The sequence below is a fragment of the Passer domesticus genome, chromosome 3 (genome assembly GCF_036417665.1).
Source record: "Passer domesticus isolate bPasDom1 chromosome 3, bPasDom1.hap1, whole genome shotgun sequence".
Taxonomy (NCBI): domain Eukaryota; kingdom Metazoa; phylum Chordata; class Aves; order Passeriformes; family Passeridae; genus Passer; species Passer domesticus.
In genome coordinates, this window is record NC_087476.1 from 54,614,385 (window position 1) to 54,632,736 (window position 18,352).

General features: G+C 41.7%; 1 protein-coding gene across 4 annotated transcripts in view; it reads right to left on the bottom strand.

Annotated features, from left to right (window-relative positions):
• Nucleotides 1-18,352, bottom strand: part of ARHGAP18 (Rho GTPase activating protein 18) — a 95,015-nt gene that overhangs the window by 51,329 nt on the left and 25,334 nt on the right. Inside the window, exon 1 of one of the 4 annotated variants that reach the window (XM_064413132.1) lies at nt 16,575-16,797. The exons of 1 other annotated variant lie outside the window; for it this stretch is intronic. In XM_064413132.1, the coding sequence (XP_064269202.1) occupies nt 16,575-16,654 (80 nt within the window). In that variant the 5' untranslated portion in view covers nt 16,655-16,797. Of the gene's footprint in view, nt 1-2,434; nt 2,564-7,354; nt 7,466-16,574; nt 16,798-18,352 lie in introns of those variants that run through there. 2 more of the 4 variants (XM_064413134.1, XM_064413136.1) reach the window with 2 other exon arrangements.

Here is an 18,352-nt window from a genome sequence, read left to right on the forward strand (position 1 = left end):
ACTTGCTCTGCAGCTAAAAAGTGCTGCTAGTAAAATGACAAAAAAAGAAAACCAAAAGAGTTCTTACCAACTTTACTTTAAACTACACTCATCAAAGAGGATGCAATGGAGTCTGAAAGAATTCTGGTATTTCTATATTAAACACAGGTAGTAAACAAAAAAAAAACCAAAAACCCACAAACCACAAAAAAAAAAAAAAAAAAAAAAAAAAAAAAACCACTTTATTTAGACTTGCAAATTATCTCGTTTATGTCCCTTAATACAAATTATTTAGGAAAATTCTTTGTCTTCCTCCCTAACCAACATCCCTTTATTTACCAACATCTTAAAAACATGAAAGATATTGGTTTCTAAATTAACATGCATGGCCTACATGGTTTTTCAGCTGATAATACTTTACACGATCAGTGTTCTAAAAAAATATCAGTCTATTTTGAAAGAAATTGATCTGTTATGTGAAACACCATGAATCTGGCTTTTCAACGTCATTGCATCACTAATATTAGCCGTAGCTCTTACTGTGCATTCCTAAACAAAATACTTCAGTGGAGGGCTAACTGCCAGCAAAAAATGCAAGTAAATATGACATTGTACTCTTAACTTTCCCCATGGATCTAGAGGTTCTATCCCCACCTTTAACTTCAAACATATTCCTTTGCATAAACAGAGCAAAAATAGCACCTATTTGTAATACTAAGTAGCTACAATTACAGATCCCAGTAATAATCAAGGAAAATGAAATATAATACTTCACATATAGCACATTAAACCTGAAGTAAGGCACAATCCATATGCAGATGCTTCTATAAATACGAATTTATATTTTCTTTTGCCATGTGTACACACACTGTGTACAGAAAAACAAGGGCAATGTTAAAGCACTCATGAGTATTGCTACCCATGATTTTTAGTTACAGGACCATGCTCCTCATGCTAGACAGCTGTACTTCCCATTATGAGACACATCTACAAATGAATACCATATGTTCTTACACGATATAATACATACACAAGGAAATAAAAAACATTTGCTGCCTGCAATATTAAGTCATTTATGAAAACTCCATTTCAATTAAATTGAAAATAGCATATTATGACAGTGACCTAAGCCTGCAATCTGGGGGAAAGGGCAGGGAGTGGGTGGGTGGAGGAAGGGAAGGCACCCTGAATGGACCTGACCTTGGTGCACAGAGCAGAGACATTTCCAGGCAGCAAATGGAACCAGGCGTGGGGCAAAGCAGAGCAGAAGCTGCAGCGCGGCCCATGAGTCCTTCACTCCCTGCTTCCAGCTGCACTGCCTGAGCACTCTGTCCTGTCCTCAGCCCTCATGACACCTCACCACACTGGGCAACATCCTGCTGGCTTTTCAACACTGAAGCGAGCGCCCATACACCCTAAAAATTAGGGAACCAATACATAGCAACAGTGAGGGGAGGTGATGAGGGGACTGAATACCTCTGGGCCAGAGCTGAGTGACAAATACATCCTCAGAGCTCAGACAGGGTGACGCAGTTAAGTCCCTTCCTACCAGAGGTATTAAACTCCCTTTTAATACCATCTGCACTGAAAATGCACACTTGCAGTCTTAAAATTTTATGTGGACAACAAGAAATATTTGATCATATATGTAGCCAATTCTATCTCAGAGGATAAAGAATAATTCCTTTGCCAAAATAAAGCACCTGGACAAAGTAATTTGTAAAGAGCTATAGAAGTGCTGACAGACTGACACAGAAATGGAATCACACACTTGTCAGCATTAAAATGGTTTAAAACCTACAATGAAAGTCAACAGAGAAATGGCAATTGATGTAGAAACTGTAACAGGAAATTTACAACACATTTTAACATAAAGATGAAAAGAAGACTTTCAAAGAAGGACAAATGCCCATATCCCTAAATTACACTATTTTCTCAATTCTCAGTTCTCTAAATGCAAAACTTGTGTGTGTACTTTACAGCTTCTGCCACCCTTGTTGAGTGTTTGCACCAGACATGCACTATAATTTCCTTCATCTTTGAAGGTCAGGAAGGTCCACTGAAGAATTTCTGGATATTTTCATTGACTGTGCCCTCTAGGCAACTGACTACATTTTCCCTTTTTTGTTGTCTCATGGCACCTCACTGGGAAGTAAATCAGAATTATTAGTACAATGCCCTCTCAGAATAAATATGACCTTTACTACCAGTATGTACACTACTGCTGTAAACAATGACGTAACAAAGCTGCCTCTTCATCAAGAGCGCCAAAGCAGTGCTTTGGTTCTAGTTTCTCCTTTGTCACACAAGCTTCACTCCTGTGCAACCTCAGAGTGCCCCGGGGGATGCCCTCAAGCATGACACTTCACCTCACATAAGGCAAACACTTCTCTGAGCAGCCTAAACCCACACCCAACCAACCATATGCCAGACCCTGGGATCTCCCCATCCTTACCAGCAGGCTCCACCAAATCAGCACAAGCAGTAAGGCACCCAGCCTGTTGTACATCCAGTCCAATGCAGGGGAAGGGCAAAGGTGTCTCTTTACTAGGAGATTAAATGGGGAATTGCTACCAGGACTTGCAGAGGATCACGTGGTAATACTGAGCAGAGCCAACTAAATGTACAACTGAATCATGCCACCAGCCCAGCGCAAAAGTTAACCCTGTGAGGCCACAGTGGAGAACAACTCCTTATTCAGAGACAGTGATGGGTCTACATTCATGGAAACAGCATCAGCATCACCTCAGCACTGCACCTCCAGCCAACAGCTAGGTTTTCTTCCCCCAGAAGACATCCAAAGTAACACAGTCATCTTTTGAGTAGTTAAGCTACTTCCCAAAAAATATTGCTCAATAATCTTGACACAGTAGAAGACTTGAGTTCCCAGAACTGTACAAAGGACTTGGGATGGACCTTGTAATTAGCTTTTCCTTAATCCCAGTTAATCACAGAGGTAATTAGTATCCTAATGCATCCTACTGCAAGGCATCCTTTAAGAGAACCACAGTACACAGGGTCACATCTGTCCACTAGCCTGCCATAACTGGATATGCCAGGCACCGTGCCCTTCTTCCTAACTATCAAGCCAGAAAGGCTAGCAGACCCTGGTGTACCTGGCTGAAGGAACATGCAAGACATGCTCCTCATATCTCTTAACTTTAACCATTTCCTCAGTGTTATGAAGAGCTCACTCAGGCAGTGTGAGTGAGCAAAATCCTGCCAGTGCAGCAGCAACAAGCTGGTGACAATCGTGCAAAGCAGATGCTCTGAGAAAGCAAAACCTGTGGCATGAGGGATCCTCCATAATGGAAAAACACAAAGCAACATCCTCTTCCACTCTTCAGGTCACAAGCTTCCTCTTTAAGAAGCTAAATGGATATGAATCTCCTTTTAGCAGCCTGGAACAGCTGAATATCCCATGACAACTCACTGTAGTTCCATTCTCACATTCTTCTAAGATGGCAGCCAGCTGGAAGCAAAATGGATGACACATGGACTCACAAAGCTTGAAAAGCTTTTGGTGATGGTGGACTTCCTGAGGTAAAACTGCCAAGCTATTGTTTGACCCAGGCAGACTGCTATCAGTGATGGATACATCGAACTAAGGGATCAGGAAAAAGACCTGGGAAACTCATGCTCTACACCTCCAGAGTCAGTGAGGTCAGCTATAGGGCAGCTCACATATCACTAAATTAAAGTCTTTTTGTTGAAGATGACAAGGCATGTTGGGACTTATTTTAAGTCATTTCCTTGTTTAGAGTACTAGCAATGGTTTCTTGTGAGAGCAGCAGCTTGAAATGGGACAAAGGTTCATCTCTGGCTAGCTAACAACAAGGCACACAACCAAAGTAATAGTTAACAATAAAAATCAAAGCTTTAAAATACTACAATTCCCTTACTAGTTACTGTGCAAAATATTCTATTTGCAAAAGTATGTTATGCTTTTAGGGTATGTTTACCAAAAAAAGTTTCAATTTTCCACCTTAAGTAAAAAAAGTCTAACTTCATACTAATATTTTGACTCAGTTTCATCAGTCTTCAGAGGAATCTTGCTATAACTTAAACTACAGGCAAGTGACTAAAAATTTTTAACACCAGACAGAAAATCCTTCCATAACGATGCAAAGACTACACTGGCATAAACATATCTTTCAATTAAAAAATAAGTAATGCATAAAAAAAAAACCAAAGCAAAATCCTCTCCCAAAAAAAAATATGTATATAAGTACAAAACATGTTTAGCAATTCCAGAGTCCTTCAGAAGTCAGGTAATGTCAACTGAAATAGAAACAGAGAATACTTTCTCATGTCAACATGTGGTGGTATAATGGAGAAAAAACACAATGGAAAACACAAGTGATGCATAATACAGCTGATCACCACCCACTCACCAATGCCCAGCCCATGCCTGAGCAGTGATCAGCCCCTCCTGGCCAACTCCTCCCAGTTTATATACTGAACATGACACTCTGTGGTATGGAATATCCCTTTGTCCAGTTCAGATCAGCTGTCCTGGCCCTGCTCTCTCCCAGCTTCTTACTCACCTGCTCGCTGGCAGAGCACAGGAAAATGAAAAGCCCTTGACTTACAGTAAGCACTGCTGAGCAACAACTAAAACATCAGTGTGTTATTGACATTATTCTCCTACTGAATCTAAAACATAGCACAGTGCCAGCCACTAAGAGGAAAATTAACTCTCTCCCAGCTGAAACCAGGACAGCAGATGTAACCTTGATTCTTCTATTTAATAAAAACAGTATCTCTTCCACTATAGTTATTTGTGCAAGATAATCTACCTGAAGAAATACTTCGTAAATGTTGAAGCTCCTCTAGATCAAATTTAACTACATTTTTATGCTTTTTATATTTTTTTATACTTTACACATTTTTATATTTATGTGACAACTTGGAGGGTGAGAAGGAAATAGGGGCTTAAAAAACCTCAGGAGACTAACATAACAGAGCACAATACAAAAGGCACCAACCTTGTCCAGAATCAGAGGCTGTGCACCTGTGTCCACACCCTCCCACACACAGCGGGGGAAATCAGAAAGCTAAAGAAAAGACCAAGGTAGGATGAAGGGCAGGTTTCTCAGCCTAGGCTCAAACTCGTATGAACACAGCTACACAGCTGTCTGACGGGGTGATGCTGGTGCTGGGCTACAGTCTGCAGTGCAGTAGAGATGTGCCACCACTCAGCACAGCCCAGTAATCTGTTTTCCAGGAGGCAACCCAGCATTCATAAGGAAGGAACACACCTGTTGCTAAAAGATAGCTAAGAATCAGGTTCCAGGCTCCTATAAACTTTTACACACAAACTGAAATTACAGTACTCCATTTGAAAAAACTGTCATTTAAGGTTGCATATGCTGGGTGCTTTGTCACCCCACTGCATCTTGTTCCATCGTGTCCCATGCCCCAGGTCTCACTGGCACAGCCCTGTGCTGACCAACAGTCTGGCTCCAGATGCATTTTTTCACCCTAGCTAACTCTCACCTGCTAACTAACATGATTTCAGTTAGCAAGTTCTGCAAAATCATACAACCAAAACTCAATTTATGCCTAATGAATGCCAGAGATTAAGTTTACACATACGTTTGAAATAAAGAGAAATTTTAACAAGCTATACTGAGTTCTATGTTTACTGAGATTGATATCAAATAGTTCTGCAAACAGACACATAAGCAAAAATATGTAAGTTAATGTTTTCTGTATATTCCCGAATACAGGATGGCAAATCTTTCTGAAATGATCTCTTCAAAAACTCAAGCAAGACCAAAAAACCCTAAACACTGTGACAAATCACATGATTTTTAATACCATACATCTTCATAAGCAGTTCTCTAATTTCAAGCCCAAAGTGCCAAATACCAGCTTTCAGAGCATGAAGCTCATCGCTTCCCATAAACTTTCATAAGCAGCTCCTACTTACTAGAAGAAAAAAAGGAAAGATTCTGTGTTAGTTTGTCCTTGTATGTGCCATTCACAGTAAGGATTTCAAACAAATACATTCCTTTTCTTAGCTTTCACCTCAAAGGAAAACAAGCATCATAGTGTAAATACCCTTTTCAGAAAATGGAAGATAGGCACTGGACAGATGCTTCGATATTTTCATTAGTACATAATATTATCAAATATTTATATTCATAAAATGTCCTGGATATTTATGGTAAAATCCAATAACACCTTAGTCTTTTTTACTCCCAAACCAGAAAATATTACTGAAGTTCAAAGTTAGGTTGTGTTTCCTATAGGAAATCATGCAAGCTATTCTGATTATACTTCTCATTCCCAATACTGTTTTCATGCACTACCTTGGGCACTAAGAAACCAAAGCAATCTCTTTAGTGCAAAGTTCAGAGCAAAGAAAGGTGTGTTTAAACAAAGCACAGATCAGCAAGCTTTTAAGATCTTATCAGTGGATGACCAACCATAATTTAGAAACTGCATTTTTATTTATCTCATTAGCGTCTGTGCGAATCCAAGCTGGGCTTTTGTTTCTTCAGTGAGGCAGGCTGCACATGACACGTGCAGCCAAGCAGGGACATGCAGGTTAGCAGCAGCTCTGCAGGAAGAGGGCAGGTGCTCCCTCCAGTGCAACACACCTGGATTCCAAGGATCTGTTCTCACATCACAACCTGCCTTTTGCAGGTAAAGGCCATGCACATGACCGAACCACTAAAGTCATGAGTCAGGACTAAATGAGCTGGAGATGAAGTTTACACCAGCTTCAGAGTGGTTGTTAAAGGACAAGTTGTACCTGAACTGACTAAAAACCTGCCAGTACAAAGTTAAGCCATCAAATATATTTTCAACAAAACTGAACCAATTGAGCTAAATTATTTCAGACGAGCCTCTCACAGGATGTGCCCATAGCCACCACTAGGGTCATAAAAATCAGTTAACTTGTCAAATCACAGCCCCACAGTGAGCACATTAAGCTGGCACAGATATAGCTACTGCCAGATGATTCTGTCAACCCTCCTTTCCTGGGAGTTTCCTTCACCCCCCTTGTGCCAACACCATCACTGATGCACTAACTTGCTGAGTTAGATTAGGGAACTCATCTGCCCAAAAACAACACTTGCAAAAAATACTGCTTTCAGTTGAATTTTTTGTTAATCCAGCTCAACCTACTTCAGTCAACTCAGAAATGCCAGTGAGGGTAATAAAAATATTAGGAAGGTATAAGCAAGAGATGGAAAGAAACTCTACTCTCAGTGGTGTTCCCCACTCTTTTCAGCACCCATTTATCTCAGCCTACTATGACCACGACCTGCACCCACCATCACTACACATCAAATCCTGCTGGAAAACATCAAAATCCTTAGGAAACACTCTGAGAGGAAAAAAAAGTTTCATCAAATATTACCTCTTTTCAACAGAACATGAAGACATTCCTCAAGTCTACCTGAAATGCAGGCTTCTCAGGAGAAGATAACACAGGCAAGCCACCCAAATGAGTTTAACAGGGCATTAAAACCCACCCTCTGGATGGAGTTATAATGATGCTGGTGACCACTCCCACAATGATAACACCATTATCAGCATTCCCTTATCTGGCTGTGGCAAGGACAAGCAGGCTGAGAGGCTTCAGGAGCTACACTATGGATCTGTAGGACCTCTCATCCTCTAGCAACTGCTGAGACAGAAAGCATCTTCCACTGTCCTGTGGTAACCATAGCTCTGGTGTCCTGCTGTGGCTGGCCACTAAGCCACAGCTGTGTGTGTGACAGCAGTGACAGAGCTTCCTCTCTGTTCAGTAGCCGTAGCTTTTTGTTCCAAGCCTCTTGCTTTGTATCTGGAATCACAGACTCTTAACTACAGCTGTAACCACAATTATTACACAAATTCTTGGGCTACCTCAAGCCTACAAGAAGGCTTTATTTGTGCAGCTAAAAATTTAACCTTGCACTCTCTTAATCTGGAGCAAAGCTCCCTGTTATCTCTGGATACAGTATACTCCTGGACCTTGCTGTTGTATTATATTAAAGGCAAAGAATTTCTGATAGAGGTGATACTTCATCAGTGCCCTTGAGTCCCAACATTGTTCTAACAATTACATAAAAATCTGCTAAAAACCATCGACTGATTAAAAACTGAGCAATGTACCTTACTAAACACATATTGCTAAACATTGACCAAACAATTCTCACACTTCATCCTAATTATTTTCCTTTTTTTTTTTCAATTAGGGATATGAATTCAAAATATCCGACTTCCCAAAGCCAGAGTAAAAGCTGATGGGGTGATTTAGGGACTGCTGGACTGGAAGAAAAAGGAGTTGGAGGGGTGATGAATTGAAATTCATACTGATGCTAAATCAAGCAAAAGTGCTAACTGTTCTGCTGCAGTTGGGCACTGAGTCTGCATGACAAGGTATTTATTTATTTGTTGAAGACAATGCTGTTCTTACTTTGTTGCTTTCTTGTGTATGCTGTACCTTTAACCGCTATTCTAAGTATGCTAAAAACATTCAGATTTGCTCCTCCTCAAATACTTCACCACAAATACTTCACCCCAAATGGTTTTAAGTACCCCAAGCACAATGGGGGCACTACGGAAGAAACATTTAATACACATTGTTATTGTCATCTTTTGGCCTAAGAAGCCTCCCTAGGAAAGAAGGCTCTTGTAGAAAGATGACAGATAAAACATCTGAAATGCTCAAGAAATCATTTCTAGTCTAACAGGATCGGGATGCTGTATCAGGGAGGGCAGGGAACAGTCACAGACCAAGAGAGAATACTGAGCAGCTTACCCTCATGTGAAAATATGACCAGGTACATAACTGTATCTGTGCATGCTTTTATTCTGCTGTAATACAAGATAGCTAGCCCAAAATAATAACCAAAGAATAAGTTCATAGTTTCAACTTTTTGGGGAGTGCAGAAGTGCCCATCCAATATGCTGCTCATGATGTCATCAGAAATATACCTCAGAAAATGATGGCTAAAATTGCACTTAAGGAATTAATCAAGGCTGTCCATTTTTTACACATCCAAACACTAAAAAACAACACCCCCTCCCTTTTTTTTTTTCCTATTTATTTGGCTGTATTTAAATTCCCTCCCTGAAAATCATTATTTTGAAACCATGATTCCAAGGCTGAGGTGAGTTCATTGCAAAACCAGCAAGCCTCACGAAATAGCCTGTTGGCACATTGAAGCTACTCAAAACTTATGAGCAGGGTATTTTTCTTCCCCTGGCAAAGCAGATTTACTGAGGAGTCTGGAATGACAGACAGTGAGTCACGCATAGCCAAATCTGCAACACCACTCACAGCGGGGACCTGGCTGTATCACTTACTGTAATTACAGCCTCCCTTCAGCTGGAGCATTTCAGAGACAAAAAAAACTAAGGTGCACTTTTAGTAATTCCAATGAAAAAAAAAAGCACCCGCAATAGAGAAGGGTGCTGGCGCTGCAAATGTTACCCAAACATGTAGGAGTAACCTTTTAAAGCCTTACAGCTTTCAGCTCCTGCTTCAGTAGTGCCAGTTACAAAAGAGTAAAATATTGGCCATAATAATAGCTTATAACATTTTTTTATCTAGTGTCAATATCAGCAGATTCAAAATGCCATTAGTCATACTCAAAAACAAATTTAACTATTCTGCTCATCAAAGAGAAAGAACTTAAAGAAACAATTAACTATTCCACTACACCACACTTATAATGCTGGAGTTCAGATTTACACAGCTCTTCTGGCACTTTGCTAACCAGTTCCATTCCAGTTTTGCATACAGTCTACAGGTTTACAACAGCACATCTAGTAATATACTACATTATGCTCAGTATCATCCAGATTTGTACACACTCAAGCAAAAAAGAGAGAGCCCATAATTAAAATATACAAAAGGTCTTTAAGTTTCCCATTCCTAATAGTTAGACAACCACGACATCTCATATTCTGTATGTTATTAAAATAAAAAAGAAAGCCTGTACAGAGGCCCTGATTTCCCTCTTTTATGATACGTCGCTCTATTGATTGACCAGAGTTACTCTTGTTTGTATCTATTTAAGGGTCTGTCTGACACAAAATAGAACTCAATAAGATTGTTTGCCCTGATAGTGAAGGACATTAAATCAAATCCACACCCACAACATAAAATAATCTAAGTCACCTACAGAACTGGGCTTGTTGAAATAACGTTTTATCATCCTGACAGCTGCTGAATGGATGTCTAAGTGCAAGAAACAGTGACCATGTTTACACAATGAGGACTGCACTGGAAGAGCTTCAGCAGACCTAGGGCTGAAAAATGACATGCAAATTGAATTCACCAAGATTCTTAGAAAAACAAGATGACATGACTGCAGTACACACAATTGGCTCAAGTGGTAATCTGCAGCAAGGAGGTGATTTTACCTGTATTGGTGACACTCAGGAGACTGACACTGAAGTACTGCACGTAATTCCTGCTGGGGGGTGAAGGAGAAGCAAAGTAGGAGGGCAAATATAAAGATGGGTGCTAAAATGATGAAGAAAAGTGTCACAAAAAAGATTTTCAGACTGAAGAAACAAAGGCTCAAAGAGAATCATTTGCTCCACCCATCATGAGTGGAAAGCTGACCACAGGTAAAAGTCACTAGGAAGGCTTTTTAACGCGTGGCAAGACATAGCAAGAACCAAATGCAGGAGCAAGATAAATTCAAAGCAGAAATAAGTGCAAACTGGAAGATGGGGAACTCCATGAAGCAGGAATCCAGAATCAAGGAAGCAGGAAATGTTGGGATACCACATTTTGTTGTCAGTAGATCAAGTTACTGGGATTAATACATCAGTAATCAAGCAACACATTAAGGATCTGCCATATAGTCCATACTTACACATGCATAAAGTACAAAAGACACAAAAGCAATTCTAAATAAAGCAACTTCTTGCCTTGTTGCCTGTCAGCTCTACATGAAGACGTTGGTAAGCACTGGACAATGAACTTTGTTCAAATTATCAGGCAAACCCAAGGCAGGAAAGATTTTTCTAATGCATTCAGATGAAGACTGTGCTCATGCAAAACCTGTAGCAGATAAAAAGACTTTGATTGTTTTATAAAGTCAGCTATAGTGGGATAGATCTTTGCTCTGCAGATAGTTTTTTTCTGCTTTTATAGAAGCAAAGCAACACATGGAAGGTACTGTGCTGAGCTATCCATATACTAGCATCATGAAAGGTTACAGGGGTTAGGAACAACAGTTGCTGTGATGACAGGGGCAGGGACCTGGAATCCCCTCTGTACAAGCAGATTACAAATGAAATTGCAAAATGCTCCACCAACTTAAGGCGGTTGTGAGTAATCAGCTTGTGAGTTTGCTGCTTGTACCCTGAGCATTATATGTATTCCTCACAGTACTTTATCCTTTATACTGGATTTCACTGGTTTTCAATTCCAAGAGTGAGTCACTGGTAGAAAAAGAAGAGGAAAGGAATGAAAACTTTTCTCTGAAATAAAGGAGATGGAAAATGACCTTGGAAAAAGGCACAATTTTGCGCTTACTACTAGATTTCTTCTCGGCTTAAGATATCAACTATTAAGACTTCAGATTAAACTGAGCAAACATTTGAACAAAGAATCAGGCAGATTATTCCAGTAAGGAAAGAATAAACTCCACTTGCATGGCTGATCTGTAATCTCTATTATGGTCAATGTTCAAAAAAAGCATATCTTGTGGGCACAGCAGAAGTCTGTTATTTCTTTCCATGCTCAAAGGACATCTGTAATTAGAGTTTCTTACTAAGAGATGAAACAGCAAATGAGTGATTTAGACCACAACTGTCTGTAGAAAACACCAAATATTTTATGTGCCTTGCTTGTCCTCAGAGTTGAATGTATGCCACCACTACTAAGTCTATAAAGCCCATATTTACAAATATATATAAAATTAAATACTTTTGTTTATGCAGACTTATACACTAACCCTCAAAAAGGGGCACTGCTCTACAACAAACCCAACCCAACTGAGCCTGCCTGATTTCACTGCCACACAGACCCAAGCTTCAGCTGATATCTCCCAGAGTCAGGTAGATTCAGTAACAAAAAGCAGGATGTTTTAAAGTTCAAGGGCTGCAGGCCCTGAACAGCAGGTGCCACTCAAAAGAGGAGACCTGAGGCGGCAGCAATCCTCTCTGTCTTACACAACACTCTTTTCCAGAACTAGGGTCTGGCCCAGGGTTTAGTTCCATCTCAGGGAAACTCAATTTATTGTTCTCATTTTGCAAGTGAGTATCAGCAAACTAAATGCAAGATTTAAAAAAGGCAAAGAGGGGAGAGGGCATAGAACCACAGAGCCTCTGAGGAGGAGCAGCCATGTCCTAGGCTCTGTGAAACATTGTAGTCTTTCTTAAATTACCAGCAACACAAAGATTTACAAGCTCTTTGGAAATATACAAAGTTAAACAGGCACTGGCTTGCAAAGCTTCCAAACTGAAACACGTCTCCCACAGTAAGTTAATGCAGTGCACTGAAGTGGCAGCACAAGTGCACATGCTGGTGAGCAAGCACGGTGACTCACTGGAAACAGATACTGGGAAGCTGCCACATGACAAGCTGGTGTAGCACAGGAGAACGGAACACAGCATCCCAAATAGGAGACATGGAGAGAAAGCAACTGTACCTCCAGTGGCCAGCACCTTCAGAATCATTTATCTATTACTCAGTTTGCAATTTAGGCTTGGCTCTTGAAAATGTCGTGCAGCAGAAGTTTATGTGCCTCATGCAGTGGTGTGTTGGTGCAGTTTAGTTACTTCTGCATGCACACTGCACACATTCACTTCTATAAATCTATTCCTCATGCAGTGAATACTCCAGTGCTCTCAGCCTTATAATCATATTCAAAAAACATTTTTACATACATATGTTTGCGCACACACATTCACTCACTCTTCAGGACAGAAATAGTCCTGTAGAAGACTCTCTGGATGGCATTTGATTCCTGAGGGTAAGCCCACGCAGCCATATGAGGAGAATGTTACCTAAAACACCTACATGTGGCTGGCAAGTATGACACAGGACCTGTGGTGCTTTCTGCTTTCTAGATGGGGTAAAATTCCCGAGGAACCTAAATGGCACTGCAAACCCGCACTTACAGGTTTGGATTTTTCATGTACAAGAGTAACACACACTCAGTCACTGAATCAGTTTTGGACTGAAACCTCTCTGATTCGTTCTTGGTTTCCCCAGCCCATATAATAACAAACAGTTCCATAGAAAGACAGAAATTACTTAAAATGTTGTGCATGGATAATCATGAAGAAAAGGAGATTACACCAAAATGCAAGCAGCATGATAGCCAATAGGGCATTACTGAATCTAAAAGTGAAAACTTGAAAGTAAGTGAATTAAGGCAATATGGAAAAAAGAGCTGTTATTAAAATTGAATTTGATACGGTGTATCCTGCATTTTTGATTTCTCCAAGAAAGTTTTAAACTTAATAAATATTAATAAATATTTAGGTAGACCACAGAAATCACTCACAACCAATTATCTATACCATATAGATGTTACATTACAGCAATATAAACTTCTACCTCTATAGCAAAATAAACTGCTACATTACAGCAAAATAAACTTCTCTATGGCAAAGACAGCACTTCTGATCCTATTTTATGCATCACTACTGTTAAGACAATAGTCCTAAATTGACAAACTTGGAAGTAATCACACTGAGGCTTTTATAGATTTTAGCCTACTGAACCAATGGTAAAGTAAGCCTTCCCAAAAATGTATTTCACAGACTCACTGTGCCTTTAAAGGGCCAAAAAAAGCCCAGAATAGACAAGTAGCTCAACAGTCTATTAGATCAGCAAAATTTTAAGTCTTATGAAGCAAGTGTTCTCATGAAGGAAAAAAATGGGTAGGAAGAATAGCTCTTTCTTTCCTACAATGTCACTTTGTTTGGAGCACAGCCAACATATCACTTTTTCCAGGAGGCACCAGTGTCCTGCTTCCCTCCAAAGATAAAGCAATTTCTAACAAGCACTGTTTTAAATGCCTATGAAAAAAACAATTTAACATAGTTTCTCTAATAATCTTTCCAAAAGGGCTGCTTCATTACAGCTGGTACCATATTATACTGGCTTCCTAATATTCTGATCTCTGCTAAAATTTACAGAGTTTTCAAATTAGTAGCAAGATGTACTAACCTAGATATTGAAAGTTGTTCTAATTTTGTTATTTTTTTAAAAGGCAAAATAAACTCAATTTCACGTCAGCACCAAAATATAAAATCTGGACTGCAGAACTGATCCACTTGCATACTCTGAAAAGCCTAATGGAAGAACTTATTTCCATTAACTATTTCAGAATTATATGGGTTTGGGCATTATTAGTATCATGCAGCTCTGCACATCTTGGAAATGTTGACAAAGAAGGAATATAGTTAGAATAAAGGGAGGGAGCGGATGGTAGAGAAATCCCACTGAAATGTTACAACATTTCAGGAAAGTTTTGTTTGTTTGTTTCTAAAAAGACCAAAAGAGAATCAAAAGTGGCCACTCCCTCCCGCTCTGTTCCCATGAAAATACTCCCAATCTCACTTCAGAAGTGGGAAGACACTGGGGATGCACAGCAGGAGGGAGTAGGACCATGGAGTTGAGATCCTGGTTAATAAAAACAGGACAAACAGATCTAAGGTTCAAATTTAGAGCAGCACAGCAGAAAGGCAGAGAGGTATTTAGGATTCTAATTTAATGAGCTAAGTGGCAAATGCACATGAGCTGGAAAGCTGTACTACTACTGTGATGGAACTCAGGCAAACTGTGGAAATCCTCTGCTCTGCACAGCTGAAACATGCACATTTGTTTGCCATAATTAGGTAAATGAGACCACTTTTCCCATTTATTTTGGCTTCTCTTAATCCCAAACCAGAAGAATTTGTGAAGGATTGCTGTTACTTGCTTGGCAATGTCCCAGTTTACCCAAGAGGCTGTCCACAGAAGCAGCTGCAGAGGAGCTGGAATCTCATGGGATTGCTGCTCCTAATGGTGTGGTATTAGCACAGGAGACAAGTTTCTTAAGACACAGAGAGGGACTGTGCTCATGTCTCCCGGGCCTCTAGGGGCAAGAGTCTGCTGCTTAGAGCCATGTGTCCAGACAACTACATGTAAAAAAAGGGGAACAAATCATAACAGTCTACAGATACACAGATCTTTACTCAGAAGTCATTCCAAGGAGCAGGGGAAGCATTTTTTTAACTTATCTCTCCATGTCCATGGGGAATTTGATGGGAGTTATGAGAGGAAAAGAAACACCACAAACATTAACAGAGACGGTTTTGGATTCTGTGACTTCTTGAAAAAATATACATATTTTGTATTCCATTGGAAATGGTCAGGTCTGCAGGGGCCTTATAGGTGTAGCTAAGATGACATTAGGACTTAAGTGAGGCTGATAAATAACATTAGTCATGGAGAAGGAAGTACCTCAACCAAAAGAGAACTCTGTGGTTCTAACATGTGGTAGGAGGTATTTCTCAGTTCACTCCTTGCTTCTGTTGTGGACTCTTGGTGCGATAGGTCACAGCGCATGTTATCTTTTCTCCAGGGTGACCCACTGTACTGCCTGCTATCTTCTTTTTATCAGACTATAATCTCTTTGATGACACATGCTCTTCCTATGCACACATGGAAACAGTATGCCAGTTTCAATACCTTCCCAGTTTCAATTGGCTTCTCAGCATTATTAAAAGTCCCATCTTTATCAATGGGACCTTTGTTGACAATTTCAATAAAGAAGAAGCAAGACCGAATGGGCCATAAAGACTAAAGTCAGTCCTTTACACAGCAGTCCCTCTGGTCATTGCTATGGAAAAGCCAGCAGTGACTTCTGCCTATATCAAACGTGCTGTGAGGCACTAGGAGGTCCTCAGCCTGTTAACGGTCCTTGCCCGTTATCAGTTTCAATGACAAACGCTAAACGCTTCAAAAGGTTTATCTTATTATTACCCACACCTTCGTCCCGTTCATCACATTAAAAAAAAAGAAAGGAAAAAAAAAAAAAAAAAAAAAAAAAAAAAAAAAAAAAGCAAGTTACAAAGATACAAAGTAGTAAGGCACTAGGAGATTATAGGAAAACCTACGCGCAACATCCCACTGACACCCTGATCCCAAAACCACTGATATTCAGCGCCCCCGAGGCCACGGGACAGCACTCACCGCTGCGAGCCACAAACCCTCCCCGGCCAGAACAGCTCGGGTTTAACACCGACAACGCAGCCGGGCGGCCACGGGATTTTCTTGGATACAAACGCCTTAACAACAGCCGGCGGCTGCTGTTTGCACTCGGCTCTCGGCAGACCAGCACAACTCCTGGGGTTTCCTCGACGCGCGGAGCGTATTACAGAAAGGGGTGGGAAAAACCCCAAACCAACTAACCAACAAAGGGAAAACCGTTTGGGAGCTGCGGGACAGCGCAAAACCGGCAAACCCTTTAGCACCGGGGCCGGAGAAAACACTTTCTCCCGCGCAACAGGTTCCCGCGGAGCCGGCTGCGCTCCTCCTCCGCGGCGCGGCAGCCGGAGCCGCCCCGCCGAGCGCACCTGCCGCGGGCAGCGCCCTCCGTCCCTGCCCGCCGCCCGCCCGCACCTCCACTCACCCGCCGGGGGCGTCGCCGGCCCCGCCGCTGGGGTGGTAGGCGGTGAGGACCACGCCGCGGGAGCCGGACCGCCAGCTCATGGCGCTGGCTGCCGCATCCCTTCTGGAGACACCGAGGCGGAGCGGGGCGGCCCGGCTACGGCCCGGCGCGGCCCAGCCTCCCGCGGGCAGCGCAGCGGGGCAGGGCCGGTGACGGCAGCGCTTCCTGCGGCCGGCGGGGCCGGGCGCCTCCTCCCGGCCCGGGAGCGCCGCGGGCGAGGGCGGCGGGAGCGAGCGTCCGCCGGGAGCCGTGCCCGAGCCCTGCCGCGCCCGCTGCACGGCTCAGCGCGCTGCCTCACGCCGCGGGGTGCGGGAAAGCAGCGTCCTCCGGGCAGGCTGGAGTTTGGGTGAAGGTGTCGCTGAGAAATCCGTCAATTAAAGAAGAGTCGCTGCCCTTTCGGCCCCGGGTCAGCTGCCCCGGGCGAACTGCTGCGCCCCGAGGCTGCCGTGTGGCAAGAGCGGCACGGCAATAAGCAAAATAAAGAATGTGTTCAGCGTTTGCTTTGTACGTTATCTATTTTACTGAATCGCAAGAGTATTCAGTGATTGCTTTAACTTTTCATACACACATCAGAAAAAAAACACAACCAAAAACAACTGTATTTGTTTTAAATTACAAGCTCTCGTAACAAAAATCACAACCAGGGATAATGTCAAGCAAGGACGCTGCTGGCTGAGTTGTCTCAGAGCTCCTGGGCTTAAACAAGAGGCCATTAGCTCCACGGTCACACTCTATCAACAGTGACAGCCAGACGAGAGCAGCATTGGTTCGGACTTTTTGGTGGGCAAATCCTCCTCTGTGCCTCGGCACAGGCTCTGATGAGATGGGACTCACTGCCTTGGTATTAGTTTTGAATTGGTAGGCAAGACCTGTAACGCAACACCCAAACCTGTTTGTTTTTTTCCATGGCAACATGTAAATGCACATATGCTATTTATGTTTGTAATTTGTGCCCTCGATCACATATGCATATGATTTGTCTGAATTATTACCAGTTTGTTCTATAAGTGAATGGATCAACTTCAGTTGACATGAGTGTAATTTGCATTGTGTTTACTTTTTTTTCCTTTTAAAACAAACAAATCATGCAACTGTTTTGCTTGCAGTTAAAATCTGCAAAGTTCGGTGCTGGGCTCTGTGAGGTATTTTGAAGCATATGGATATCAATTTCTGAACCTTCACTCTTTTAGCCTTGTATCTAAATTGGAGTGCTGCATGCAAGGTTGTGGATGAACCATGCAGTTTTCTGTGCAGCTCTTCTGCAGTGCAGAGCTGCCATGCAGGAGCAGCACAGAAATCTTGTGATACAGACACTATGAAGTTGGTTGCAGCAGAAAAGCAAATAGGCAGAACTTCTGATAAGGTTTGAGCAAGATCAGTTTGTCCTCTAGAGTCCTTGGTACTTACAGCTGGTGACTTTGGACGGATCATAGTCAGAGAAACAGAATTTTGTCATTTATGATGGACTTCTACAGAGTGACAAACAGGAAGTCCCAATTTCTTTAAAAAGGGTGAAGTTGCCATTAAATTTTGAGAAGAGTCCCAACATTACAAACATAGGAAAACCTGGATGTCATTAAATAGGCCAACCATTACAGAGTTCCCTTTTCATTTCTCACGCACACACTTGAGGGTCACGTGCTGCCTTAGTTTTAAAATCATATAAAAAGGGGGGTGGGTTTTGATAAAGCCTGCCTCTTCCATGGTTTCTTGGATGTTTTATCTATAGGCAGCTGGCC